The sequence below is a fragment of the Emydura macquarii genome, unplaced genomic scaffold (assembly GCF_026122565.2).
Source record: "Emydura macquarii macquarii isolate MOO-44397 ecotype Brisbane River unplaced genomic scaffold, CSIRO-AGI_Emac_v2 contig_1390, whole genome shotgun sequence".
NCBI classification, from domain to species: Eukaryota; Metazoa; Chordata; order Testudines; family Chelidae; genus Emydura; species Emydura macquarii.
In genome coordinates, this window is record NW_027131527.1 from 14,835,734 (window position 1) to 14,850,701 (window position 14,968).

A 14,968-nucleotide genomic window follows, 5' to 3' on the forward strand; every position below is an offset into this window, starting at 1 on the left:
TAACTAAAGCTGTTTAACTATACTGGTATAATTATACTAGTAAAATGTCACTGTATAAATAAGCCCTAAAATTCAGATATTTACCATCAGGCAGAAGCCTGGTGTTTCCTCTCAGAACAGAGATTTGGAGGGTAGACAATGCAATATTGATAACGCTCATTTTAATGGTAAACTGTAACTTGTCCACTCACTTGTGCACTCCTACAATCAAAAAATGAAATTAACCTAGAAGAGGCAATTCCCAGCAAATTAGACTGTTCTAGCTGCAAATGGTGCAAGGAACATTCATAAGCAATTCAAATGGAACAATTTGGGATCTAGGTTTTGTATGCACTTTTATTGACGTTACAAGCCAAGATATATTAGCAGTCATGTTCCCAACAAGCATTTTGCAATGTATTCTCCTATCTCACCCCAAACCGGATGTGTAGCTAAAGTGGTCAGTTTTAAATTTTTTTTTCCTAAAGTCAGCCAAAGCTAGTGATAGGAACTCCAAGGAAGAGCGTGGGCTATTGCAACTATTGATTAAGACAAGGTCTCAAGGCAAAACGTAGCAGTTTATCAGATGTCACAGGGAAGATGAAAGTTAAGGCATAAGCTAATGTAAGAACATCATGTAATGTAACATCAATGTAAGGGAAAAAAACCTAAGAAATCTCCAGAGCACTACATATTTTCCCCTTCATCCTCTAGAACCAAACAGCTGGACTTTAATGGGCATTATGACGAGGGTGCTAACATCAGGGGCATAATAGAGTGGAGAACCAATGAGACATGGCTTTGAGGACAGATAACCTTACAACAGATAGCCCAGTAAGGGAGGATAAAGTGCAGCTTGCTTAACACAGTTTTGACCTGTAACTCGTGTCTAAGCCTTCAGTAAATATGATTATTTAAGATTACTGGTGAAGAAACCTGCCTTTTGCCACTTTTCAAGGATTGAAGAGCAAACTGCTGAAGAAAGGTTTATGATAGGCATTATGTGAATGTCTGCATACACATGCAGATTTGATTTGAACCCGATGCATAAAAGGTCTCTCCCAGGTAGCTAGAGGCTCAGCCCACTATTTGCTAATGGCAACACTCTTATCAGTCATAGATTTAAGACTTAAGAGGATTGAACAACCCCTGCCTCTGACTTTTGCTCCTTAATTTATGCCTATCTATTTTTAAAAAACATACCCTAATATCAAATAATACACTCATATATATTTGAAAATAGAGTCCCCCCAAAACCCATAAGAGCCTCACGTATTTCACTCACAAGCTAGCTGGTTGAAACTGGGCATGTTACTTTCAAGTAGAACTCCACTTTGAAAAGTGACACATAAAAGTAGCATGATGAAGTTCCATGTTTGTTTGTCTCACAGATGCCTCATTAATTTTGCTCAATTTACAAATAAAAATAGGTTTTTCTCACCATTACATCTAGAAACTCATCCTGAACTCAGAATCAAGCTTAGTGGTTTCCATCTTACCCAACATAACCGGTATTAAAGACTCTGCAGGTCAAATTATGTCTTCAGGGACACCTATGCAATCCCACTGGCTTCAATCTGATTTGAACAGGTGCCACTAAGAACATAACTTGGCTTGCAGAGTCTTTATTACTAGTGGTCATGGGTGCGAAGGACAGAACTTGACTCTCAGGTCCCAATTCAAATGCTATTTTTGTGCTGCTAAAGGGACAGGAAAACAGCTGATGGCCCACCCCAATCTCCCTGAAAATATTCCTGGGTGGCATAGGGAAAAAGGAGAGGGCCAGAGCACAGATGGCTATTGTGAGCTGCTGGACAGTCCTTTAGAAACTGCCGCAGCCCAGTCATGAATTAGTAGCCTTTGGGGTTGCTCTAGTTTACACTAGGGGACAAAATGGCTCCCAGTAGCCTCAGAATGTTAAGCAAGCTTGGCCACACCCAGCTGTACCTCCTGAATAGCAAAACCCAGGCCCTAAAAGTCTAAGTTAAGGAGTTTGCCAATTGGAAAAACCTTATTTTATTTGTAGATTAAGTCATTTTGACAGGAATAAGTGAAACACAATGAACATGGAACCCCATGAAGCTTTTATTAGAGTTGTTTTTCAGAATAGAATTACACTTTAAATTTAGGGCTTAATATTAGAGAGAATATTTTCTAGTAAATAGACTTTTAAGCGAACGAGCCCACCTTTTCCAGCATTTGTTTTGTCAGGCTTGTCTAATGTGACATTATCCAGTATTTAATGTACACAAAAATAAGCCTATTTTTCTTAGCACATTGTTTTTTCCACAGACCTTAATTTAATGAGTCAAACTCATTCCTCATGTAATACTACTGATTTTCCCAAAGTAACACCAGGGATTTACCTGGGCCACAATTGATTGCTGAATATTGATGCTCACTTTGCAAAGTCCCCTGAAATTTGACAGTGCAAGCTTGCTAGTTCTTTCTGCTAAGATTTTGAATAAGAGATAAAATTAAGATGCAACAATAACACAAAAGATGATGTTAAGAATCACAGAAATTAGAGGTGAAAGTTCAGTAATTTGGCCTTTATCCCTGAAAATCAGGACTATTCCCTATAGTATGTTTTCTAGTGCTACACTTAAGTCTTGTTTTAAATATTCCAAGAGACATGGCATCTCTTGGAAAACTATTGATAGCCAAATAGATCTTATTACCAAGAAAATTTCCTTTTTCAGTGCCTACAAAGGGTCAGATAATCAGGATCTTTACATTTAGTTACATTTTATTTTAAGTTACTGGGGAATTAAAAAAAAAAAAATCTTGGCTGGAATCAATTACATAATTGGTTCAGGTGCACATCTGATTTTATTTGGGATTATAGATAGTAATTCCATTTATGATATTTTTGTTTAACTGAAGTATTGATGTGTCTGTTGAGAAATCTGAAGTCTTATTAGCTGACTGCCTGGAAAGCTCATTGGGTGGAGGATTTAAACTATGCAACTAGTTTCTCTGATGCCGATTCTGAAGAGGACAGTTTTCTGCCAGACATTTCTTCTAACTCTCCCCTTCTCCCCCCATTGTGATAAATTCAATTAAACTACAGGCATTTTACACAATTATACTAGGGCACTTCCTGATATATGCAGTCATAAGAGACCAAAGATTACTGTCCCAGCTGCTGACTGCTATATTACGCAGACTAATAAGTCGGTAACAGGCTGCTGGTCCTTAGGCACACATGTGCACCCGACTTCTGTTCCAAGGCTTGTACCTTTAAGACTGGGAAGGTTGAGGGGAGTTAGAGTCTCCAGAGAGGGTACATGATGGAGAAGGGTCAGCTGACTAAGCATCATGTGACTGCCTGCTGAAAACTGTAAAAGATTTCTCCTAACACAGTCTGCTGAAGATGGCAGTTGAGGAAAGACCCTGAAGGAAGTTCCTCTCAGAAGGACTAAGATAGCCAGGAAGGGCTACTTAGGGGGAAAGACTCTTCCTTTTTTCGGTGGAAAGTGGGGCAGACCTCTTTTCCAGTGTTTGTATTATTTTGAGTTTTGTTAATAACATGAGCCCAGGAGAAAGGGACATGGACTCAGTTGTTGCTGGGATCTTTATTCTATTTCCCTGGCTCGTGAGTTTGCCCACTGGCTTACAAGATCCCTTCTTTAATTTTCTTTAATACACAAAGAGAAAACACCACCACACCACGTACCCACCTTCATTTATTGTTTTAGTAACTTTTGCCTGAGGATGCATTTAGACTGTCACCACAGCACATGACCTTTAGATTGTGACGGAGTAGAGTTTAAGAAATAAGAAACATGCTTTTACCTTTAAATGCTTCTGTAGCACCTGGCGCGTGGTTCTTATCTGGGTGAAATTTCAGTGCTAGTTTCCGGTAAGCCTTTTTCAGGTCCTCATCAGAGGCCTCTCTGTTCACTCCTAGAATTTCATAGTAATCTTTACACTGCTTTACCCTAGAAGTTAAGAGAAATGAGGTGACAGGGGCAGTTAGTTTGAAGTAAGGAGGCTTCTTACCATTGTGTGCATCAACTTTTCAGTATCCCTAAATCCAATTCCAGTTAATATTGTCCTCTAAACTTTGATTTACTCAATTTTGATTCCTCAATATAAACCAGTTTATTTCATATATTTGTTTACCCTGTGCCTTTATTACCAGAGTATGTACAGTTCTTAAAGAACAACAAATGAATCAACCCAGTAAAATGACTGCGCCCTCAGATGGCTCAAGATCACCTTGCATTGGTGAGGAGGTAATTTAAGAAAAGGTTTGTCTGAACATCTCACCATGCCTTGAAACTCAACAAATTCAGGTTCTGGGGGCTGGTGAGGGGAAGCTGAGTCCATGGTCTGAGAGCTCACCACAGCTACAGGGACAGATAGCAAGAATGATTCCTCAAATACTGGGACACGGTCTGGGGGAAAAGACAATTCTTTCAAATTCAATTAATTCACAAACCAAACAGACTTTTGAAAGTCTGTTGAAGGTTTCCACAGGAAGGAAAAAAAAGCCTGTTCAGCGCAATCAGCCCTATGTTACAGTGGGCTGGTTCATACCACTATTGTTCAGGGTACATTAGCAGTTCCACAAAGAATTCTCTCTTTTTCTCCCAGCCTACACTGTAAGAATTCAGAGCTAAAATATTATATCGGTCACAGAATGGACTCTTTTTAAAAAATGGATTAAATAGTAAAAATACCCAGAAGTTAATCAGCTCAAGATGATGAGTGTTTCTGTGCAATTCAAACACACCACAGCTTTAGAAAAAGTTTAGCAAGTGATTATGCCTAACAATTGAGTCCATCTGCTCTTAGTATTTACAGGATAGGGGGCCAGCTGAAAACCTGTTTTCAAACAGTATACTGCCCATTCCAGGTAAACTTGTTCCAGGCTTTTTTAGCAGTTTTACTATGCATACCACAACATGTAAGTGTGATAGAATGGGCAATGACCACACAATACCACTCTCTTACTACTGAGAGAGACTCAGAACTGGAATACCAGCAGGGACTACAGGTCAGGCCTGATGTGCACTGGCAGAGTTTATTTAATATTAATTATCTGTTTTAAGGTGCCTAAAAATTTGAGCCTCACTGTACAAGGCACTGTACAAACATACATATGGGTGGGGAAACCTTATGCACACTACATCCAATTCTAGCCAGAGCTATTAAATCTCTCTAACACTTTTATGTTATAGGCCCATTAACAACTCTCCAGTTAACCAAAATTCTCAGATAATTCAAAGTCTGTCATTACAGCAACATATATCACACATTGTTTCTCCAGTTATTCAAAAATCTGTGTTACTGAAAGTTTAAAATGTCTTTAAAACACTCTGGAGAATAGACTGATATCATGCTATAAAACCAAACACCATTGGGGTAGATCATTAATGTGACTGGACAACAAACTATTCTGTCCTATGAAAAATGAAGCAGTGACTGCCTACCTCTTAACTGCATCCACCTGATCTTGGGTGTAACCTTTGCTAGTCTCCCCACCTGCCTCCCCATTTGCTGATGGGAAGTCTCCACTCATTTTCCTAAAGTGAGCGTTTGTGGACTCCCTGGATTTGGACTGGCCATTGGCTGATTGTTCATTCTTGATGAGGGATTCGATCAGCACTAAAATTAAAACAATTGAAAAAAGAAAAGTTTAGAGATCATTCAAATCACAGAAGCTGCATTGTCTCTTTGCTCGCTGAGAAAGAGGGAGCCATAAGGATCTGCCATTTGTCCTTCCCCCTTCAGCAGAGATGCCATCTTTTCAGCCCAAGAATGCCAGTGTTCCCATTGCTTTTCGGCCAAAAGTGGGGGGCACTGCTTACTGATTCCAGATACTACTGCTTCTCCAGAGGCAAAGAGCACAGCCTTCACAGCAACCCCAGGCCCTACCAGCCTGGGAGACAAGTCTGGAAGTCACAGTGGGGTCCCCAAGTACTAGACATTTGTTTTCTCATTTTCATTTTTTCCTGCTTTTTCTTTAGGAACAAATATTTCCCAATTTGTATTTTGCCTACAGGGAATAAATAACAACTCTTTAGAGAATGGTACCCCGAGGAACAATTTCACCTCCACCAATTTAACTCAGCTAACCTCCTGACTTTCAGTCCACATCTGATAAGTTACAATACAACATTGCTACCTATAAGGTTTAGAAAACAATCCCATGGGACAGTCACAAATTTGGGAAAAGGGGGAAAAATAAAGCTTCCTCCTAATTTTCCTCTGTTCCAGAGACACTGTAATGATTCAAATCAGTAGCTGCTGAATATCTTCTTTTGAGCACAGACAGCCACAGTACACTGCGATGGTGGTGAAGTTGTGGCTATAAAGTCTATCATCATCAGATCCATAGCAGAATGTGCTGGAAGAGCACTTTGGTTTCTGGCACTGTGTCTCATTTATTTGCAGGAGGCAGAGAAGCTGTGAGGTGCTTCTTTTTCAATTTGATATAGAGAGATATTTCAAATTCACATTTTAAGTCCTTGAATGGGATGTGCACATATTTTCTGTGTACTGCTGTAAAGCTCTTCTACTTTAAAACTTCTTCTCTCCTCAGGAGTCCATGCTATGGCTACCACCTTTCTGAATGAGCTATGCTACATGATAATTTAGACCGCAGTCCAACAGTGCAGCTCCATAATTGGCCAGAGCAAGAAGCTAAAGATCATTGTGCTCTGCAGGCATAAAAACATCACTCAAATTCACTTTTTCATTTAATTTTGTGATGTTCACCTTTTTGCAAAGTTTCTTTTACTAAATTTTAGACAACTCTTCAAGCCTGTAGTTTCTGTATTTCAAAAGACTTATCCCTATTGTATACAAAATATACACACTTAATAAAACTAGAAATGGAAAATAGTATTTACAGAGATATCAGTAACTTGAAGAGTTTGCAATTCTTTATCCAGAATCTATACCAGAGAAGGACATTCCATCTACTGCCGTGCCCAAGAATCTACTTGAATGCACATTTAAGACCTTCTACTGCAGGGATATTGCATTCTTTACGTAACAGCAAACAACGTATGCAAGCCGGCAGCTGAACCAAGATATCATATCTGCTACACAAAGTTTATGTTTGGGCAAGAAGAAACAGCTCAATAATCCTACAACCAATAAAGAGAATCATTACAGAATGAAGGATAAAAAGCAAAGAACACTGAAGACCAAGTACCTTGTTGAATTGCCTGTTGAGCTTCTAGACCTTAAAATATTTCTTCTTTCAGAAAACTTTGTTAAATAGATTTAGCTGTTACAAAACTCCCCATAGGCATAGATTATAGTTTACAGGCTGCCTCTTTTGACCTTGTAGGTGACACCAGATAGGGTGCCTCATTCTTTCTCACATTTCCCAAAGAAGTTAAATACAGAAAATCTCAGTTAGATCAGACAGTTGCTCTCTCTACAAAAACAGGATTGCTTCTTATATATATTTTCAGATATGTTGTTCAGTTTAGTTTTTAAAGTCCCAAGCAAGAGGGTTACCAATATTTTCCTTGGAAAGATTATTCCAGTCTAATACACCTCATTGTGAAGAAATTTCTCCAGCCATTCAGTGGAAATTCTCTCTCAACTTCATCCCACTGTTCTTATACATAGAATTCTACTTGATATTACATTTCTCTTCCTCCTTAGTATTTACACTACTCAAATATATGTAGATCTATGGTCCTTTTCTACTCCTAAGTGAAACCATACATATTTAGCTCTTTAAATCTTGTCTCAAAAGGCAATCTCTCTGTCCCTCTCCCACCCCTTTTTTGTTATTCTCAGAATTCCCTTTAGGTTGTCAATATATTTCCAGTAACAAAGCTGAATGTTAAATTCCAGGTTTAGCTGCTGCAGAGTCACATGCTGGGACTACTACTTCTTTGCTCCATAACCATAACTTGGTTCCTTTGCATATGCATCCCAAAAATCACAATGGCCTTTTAGGCAGCCATAGCACATCATAAACTCATGTCAAACTTGTGTCTATTATTACCCCTATAGTTCTGCCAGTATTACTTCCCAGTTTTCTCCCTCCCCATTAGCATGTGTGTTTCAAATTACCTTTCCTCAGACATATTAGCTTTCTTTTTTCCAAATTAAGTAGTTATAGCAAAGTCAACTAACAGCTGTAAAACTACCATAATCCACTGAAACTTTGTCTGTGCTAGGGCTTCCTTCACTGATGATGATTTTTTGAAAACTTCCCTACAGTAGACAATTTATATAATGATGGCACCTAGAGAACCAAGTCAGAGTCTGAACTATATATAAGCTAGTTATTGTTATTATAATTGTGGTAGGCACTGTACACCCATGGTCTATGCAAATGACCTTTTGATCTTTGCCAGCTCTGATTTCACTAACAGAGTTGTAAATAAGATTTTTAGGAATCAGATTAACCACATAAGGTCTAAAATAATAACATGTAATTACAGAGACCTCAAGACTTCTTCACATGAGCATATTATTAGGCCTATCAAAGAATGTAAAGAAATAGATCCTGCCCCAAAGAGTTTACACTCAGATATAGGCTGTGGGAAGGTCAGACACATAATGGTAGAATGGTTGGGTTCTGGTAGGAACGAACAAGCGGCACATTAAAAAAAATATTCTATCCCTCTTTGCTTCTATCCTAGGATTCAAATCTGCCCATTTCCACTGACCCATCCCTTATTTCACATTAAATAAGACGTCCTTCTTCTTCTCTGCCCTACCCAAGCCAGATATTTAGGCCTGATATGACTACTCCAGGTGAAGGTAAGGATACCCATACATGATGAGCAAACTGGTATTTATTCACCCTTCAGCATCTATTTTTCTGATCAGCACCATAGCAAAACTCTTCAAGAAAGCCAAAGCATCTCTGAGGGTGATCCATTCTTGCTGGAACGGAGCTCCTCAGTTTCTAAGATGAGTTTTTCCACAAAGAGATTACACTTTTTCCTGGGTAATTAGATAAGAATGGTTAAATACCAACCGTAAGGCAAAATCACATCACAAATAGAACAAGCCTATTTACCACATCTGCAGTTGCAGGAGGAGGCCACATGGAACCAGAGAGAGGGATACAATTAGCCTAGAGCTCCCCACTGGGAAAGAGAGTTCCCAAAACAAATAATCCCCTGTGCTCCGCCCAAAAATACAGTTGAAAAATCAAAGCCAATTTTGGTTCTGTCTAAAAAGAAAATTTAGATCAGGAATTCACACAAGTGACAATAAATGTACACCAATAAAAGAATTGCTTTCCTCTTTTTTTACAATTCACTTCCAGGTCACCTTTGCTAAATGTCAAAGGTATGTGTTTACTATTTATTTAAAAAGCTTACACAGATACACATCTGGGATGCTGCATAATTCAAAATAGCTAAACAAAACCAGTTCAATGGGCAGACAGTCACTTGCAAAATAAAACAGGCAAGAAGGAAGAGTTGTTTAAAAAAACAAACAAACAAACAAACAAAAAACGTAGAAATGACCTGAGAGAAAGACTTTGCAGAGAATCCTAGAGATAGCTATAGAGGGACTCTGGTGGATACGCTCAAGGAGGGAATTTTATAGCTTGGGTCTCTGAACCAAGAAAGTTCTACTTCCAGCCCAACGAATGGAACTTCAGGATGACAGTAAAGGCAATTATGTCAATTGCAACTTCTCCAGAGAGACATAAAGGGATAGACCATCACTTATTTATAATGCCCTCAGGCCTAGATCATGGAGGATTTTATATAATCTCAGCAGTGCAGACTGGGGAGGGCAAGTAGGGTGAGACTGTTTTCTCCCAACTGGCCAGGCTTCTTTTCCTTGTTCCTGTAGTGATATCATAATGCAGAATGCATCATCAGTCATCTTCATGACCACTATATCACGAACACAGAAAGATGACTTCACAGCCAAAAGAGATGCCAGGAGGAAGAAAGCAATGGGAGTTTGGAAAGTTAGTAGCAAAATACAGAGCTTGCGATTAATGTCTTTTATCCCACCTTCTCCCTACATGCAACTCCCTCTCTGTGACTCTGAAAGCCCATCCTGGCCAGTGAAATAACAAAGTAACTAAAATAACCATTCCTAATACCTTGCTCCTCCATGAACAATCTGTAAGAGATTAATAACATTTGCAATAGCAGAAGCAGCCTGTATTACAATCAACACAGATTTCAATTTTTTCCAGCAGCACTTTCCAGTTCTCCTGCACTTTCTAGCAGCTTGTCCAAGATTGACATTTACTACAAAAAGCTGTAATTTTGGGGGGAAAAATGGACAATTTCCTATTAAAAATGTTTGAATATAATGCTAAGACAATTGAATGATGATGGAGTGCACTTACAGAGCACCTTTCATTCAAGTACTTCCAAGAGCTCTATAAACAGAAAAGGCATGTTTTCACTACTGTGCTAAATTGGTGCTGCTGCCATCGATCCAGCGGCATTGATTTAGCAGGTTTGGTAAAGATGCATTAAATGGATGGGAGAGCACTCTGCTGTCAGACATCTGTAATCCACCTGAATGAGAGGAGGAAGCTGTGGTGACGGGAGAGTATCTCCCTTTGACATAGCATAGTATGGACATCGCTGCAAATCAATCTACGGTACATCAACTTAAGTTACGTTACTTATGTAACTTAAGCAGCATTACCTAGATCGACTTTCAGCGTTAGTATAGACCAGGCCTAAGTCACATATAACCTCTGTGAAGTAAGTGTATTATCCCAGTTTTACAGATAGGGAAGCTGGGGCAGAGAAAAGGCAAACATCTTGTTCAGTGTTATTCACAGTGAGTTAGTGAACGGGTCAGAAATACAACCCAGTAGTTAAAACAACAAGAGTTCTGTAGCACTTTAAAGACTAACAAATTTAATTTCAGCAGACATAAGCTTTCGTGGGCTGTGACCCACTTCGTCAGAGTAGTTCTCACTCCCGACTCTAATCACTACATAACACTCTTTCTTAAGTAGTCTGTCATCTTAGGGCATGTCTACACTACAGGCATTACAGTGCCATAGTGTAGATGCTTCCTACATTAACAGAAGGGGTTTTTTCCATTGATTTAGGCAATCCACCTCCCCAAGCAGTGATATACCAAAGGTTAGTTTGGCTTAACTACAGCAACCAGGGGTGTGAATTTTTCACACCTCTGAACTTTGTATCTAGGTTCATCTAAATTTTACATGTAGACTAGGGATCAGTCTCCCTCATCAATTGAGGAGCATCCTCAGTCGTAGGATAGGGTGTAAAGCAGGTGCAAAATGGGACGACTTTGGGCTATCAAAGGCACAAGTAGGGGAAAAATATGTAGGCTCTGTCTGCTACTGGGTTTCAGTACTTCTAGGGACATCTACACAGCAGCTGGGGGTGTGACTCCCAGTTCAGGTAGACATACATACACTAGTTCTGTTTGAGCTAGCACACTAAAATAGCCTAGATGCTGTGGCAGCATGGCTAGCTGCCCAAATACAACACCTTCTGAAATCCTAGGTATGTTGGGCACCCGTGGCCACACTGCTGTTTTCAGTGCACTAGCTCAAGCGTGTATGTCTACCTGAGCTGGGAATCACACCTCCCAGCTCCAGTGGGACATAAGTACGAAACCAGGGGGGACAGGAAGTTTTGTTTTAGTGTGCGTTAGACCTAATAATTTATTCCACGCATCTATACTTATTGGGTAAATGAAAGGCCTGGTAATGCAAGAATTGGATTCCAATTTATCTATGTATATATGCTCATTATGATACAGGCAGCCATACTGCAAATTTTCCTCCAACAACCTACTAAAGATTTCAACACTGAACTTATTCAGTCATACTCCGGATGTAATTATGACTCTAATATGGGGGAGGAGCAGAGAATACTTTATCAAACCTTTCATTTAACACTTTGCTTCTGTCTTAGTCAACTACTTTTAGAGCATGGGGGTACTGAAAATGAGCTCCCTGAAGACCACAAAACCTCCACATTGTGTGTGTGTGGGGGAGAGAAGAGAACCTACTAGATACTGCAATGGAACAGTGACAGAACAGATAAGATTTTAAAAGGTTTTTTGTTCTGAGTTGCTTAAAAAAATAAAATAAAACCAGACAAACCTTTCAACCTGGTAGTGCTGCCTCCATCAAAAAAGCACGTTTACAAGTCTATTATGTTTCACTGACATGGCAAGCTATGTAAGTGTTACTCAGGTCTTGTATACATAGGAAAGTTAATGAAAAATAGCTAAGGTGTGAATTTAAAGCACAATAGCTGTTCCGCACTAACTCCCTGTGTGGACACACTTATTATGCACTAGGAGTGTCTTTTGTGGATATAGTTAATCCACTTCCAAAGTATACACACAAGGAGCTAATGTGGAATAGCTATTCAGCAATAGTTTTTCTGCATTAGTTATTCCAGGCTTTTCCCCCATGTAAAAAGCTGTAAAAGTAGAAGGGACAAGATCCCTCAAGTATCTGTCATGATAAATAGAACCTATCTGGGACAGAACTTCACAGTGTTTGGTGTTTTTATTTCCAGCAATTATTTAACATTACTGCCTATTTCTGAAGCAATGGAGAACAGTCAATTCCTGATTGAAGCTTCTATGTAACATGATGCCATTTTTGCTATCTCTTTCCTTTCTTTCACAATTTTTCCCTCCACACTTTTTTAAGAAGAGTTTCATTATTTTAATCCTGAATTCTCAAGTGAGACCTTGATGGGAAGCAACTCTAGATCCTGTATGTTGCCAACCACCACCACCAAGGTACATCCTCAAAATCTACAGCCACATGTAATCCACTTGACATCACAATATTTAAGACTCAGTAATTTTGTAGGTACAATTTCAATTACAAGCTTATCAGGCTTCTACCTTCATACTTCATCAAACTGCATTAATTAGACATTTTCAGCAGAAGTGTTATGTGCCTATTTACTATTAACCTTAAGAACCTAACAATTTTCCCAATAAAGGTCTTTGTATTGAGTAGACAAGCGCATCCTTAAAAAGTCTGAACCATCTCAACAAGGGGTGACTTTTACATATAGGAAGAACTCTATCCTATTTCTATATTTACAGCTCATTATGTCAAAAATCACCCATTTTAGACTTGAACTTCTACACACCCAAATCTGGTGTTATTTCACCATCCAACTTTAGAAGAAGTTTACACATTTCGTAGGTCCATAGTAAACCTCCATTTTCAGAGCACTTTACACAAGAAAGGACCTATAGCATGCTACGTTTAGTTTCCTCCTCTTCTGCTGATTGAGAAGTTGTTTGGGTTTGTCACAGCTTTGGCAGCTGCAGGACGCCACCCCATTACACATCCCCCCAAAAGCGTATAGCAAAATAGTACGTGCAGGAAACACGTCCTGAAATGGGATCAGCTGCCCCCAAGCTTGGGTGCAAAGGCCTAGGGCGGCAGCAGCTCCTCCTCTCCCCCGTCAGACAATCTGTCCTTCTCCCCTGGCTGGCAGGCTAGGATGGAAGGGGCTGCGAGGGTTTAGGGGCAAGTCCAAAGGTGAGGGGAGGGAGTGGGGCAGAGATGGGGAGTGGGTGTTGGTGGTGGGAGGGGGGGTCAGTCTGCAGGATGACTGGGGGGGAGGGGGAACTGGGGGCTCTCTGAGGCAGGGCGCGGGGAGGGAGGCGCGAAGGGGCAAACAAGGGGCTCTGCCGGTGGGCTGTGTCTCGCTGGGAGGGGGTCTATTACACCCCCCCCCCCGGGCCTGACGGCGCAGTGCCCTCTGGGAGCTGTAGTCTCTCTCGAGACCCTGGAGTGCGGGTTTCCACCTCTTCCCGGCGCAGGGGGTCTCGCTCCACCACCCCCAGATCCCCCATGGCCCTCCGCGCTCACAACCTGATCACACCCACGAGGGGCGCACCTGGCATCCCCGCCACCCACCCGTCCCGCCAGGAAAGCGAGGACTCCATGTCCCATGAGTCCCCGCGCGCCGGGGCTCGCTGCGCAGGCGCCGTGCAGGTGAGAGGTCAGCAGCGCCGCAGGCCCCGGGAGGCTCCCCCGCGCCCCGGACCCCGCTCACCGCGGACCCGCTGGGAAGGGTAAAGGCGCTGGGCCTTCTCCAGGAAGCGGAGCGCCTTGTCGGGCTGGCTGGCCTTGATGGCGGCCACAGCGATGGTAATACAGCGCTCCGCCTCGTCCCTGTTGGACTCCATGGCAGCGACAGTGAACGAGACGGCAGCAAAGGCCGGCGCGCGGCGATGGCGTCACCCACCGAATGCGCAGCAGCCCCCTGCCGGAAACTCTAGGAGCGACCGGAGACCAACATCACCAGAGCTATCGTGTTGGCAGGAGTAGCTGCGGAGTTACCGTATTGGCCGGTATATCAGCGTATACTCTTAAACTAGGTCACACTCACTCCATAGTAGGCGCTCCTAGAGGGAGACACGCCATCTCCAGTGTGGAGGGAAGGGCTGGGAGTCAGGAGGCTGTTGGGCCTGAGCCGCCCTATGCGTTGCTGTAGGACCCTGGCCATATCCTTGCCCTTGCCCTGCTTTGTGCCTTAGCCCCTCCCCCCCCCGCCCCTGGCTGCAGTGGAACAGGAGAGTCATGATGAACATTCTTGGCAAAACTTATTTCTGGTTTTGTCAACTTTTAAGTAACAGGCGATGCTAACTCTGCTGCTGCCCTCACTTTGCAGGGCTCAGGGGCCACGCACTGAGCACCATTCTGTTATTAAGGCTCGGCGTGAGAGACACGCACCCCCGCCCCCCCACAATACAGTATTGTCATGCAGACCCTGCTGGCGTACTGTACTTTACATCGTACTGTACAACATCATAGTTGCTGTCTTCACTCTACAGAGCACTGCAGAGACTGGCCTAAGACCCATGCAGTGTTGTACCGATAGAGCAACCCAACCGTCCTGACTCCCATGGCCAGAGCTAATGGCTGAACATTACCCAACATTGTACAGTTCAGACTAAATGCAAATCATATTTTTCTAAAAATAACTATTTTGCTCTTCCTCTTGTCCTACACTGAGACAAAGGCAACTGTTTTCATCAGCTGTTTTCT

General features: G+C 41.6%; 1 protein-coding gene across 4 annotated transcripts in view; it reads right to left on the reverse strand.

Moving 5' to 3' along the window:
* Positions 1–14,167, reverse strand: part of DNAJB12 (DnaJ heat shock protein family (Hsp40) member B12) — a 30,038-nt gene extending 15,871 nt beyond the window's left edge. For 2 of the 4 annotated variants that reach the window (XM_067552724.1, XM_067552723.1), the window contains exons 1-3: positions 13,974–14,167; positions 5,421–5,595; positions 3,778–3,923 (exon numbers count right to left, since the gene is read on the reverse strand). In XM_067552724.1, the coding sequence (XP_067408825.1) occupies positions 3,778–3,923; positions 5,421–5,595; positions 13,974–14,106 (454 nt within the window). In that variant the 5' untranslated portion in view covers positions 14,107–14,167. The other 2 variants (XM_067552726.1, XM_067552725.1) reach the window with 2 other exon arrangements.
* Positions 14,168–14,968: the final 801 nt, after the last annotated feature.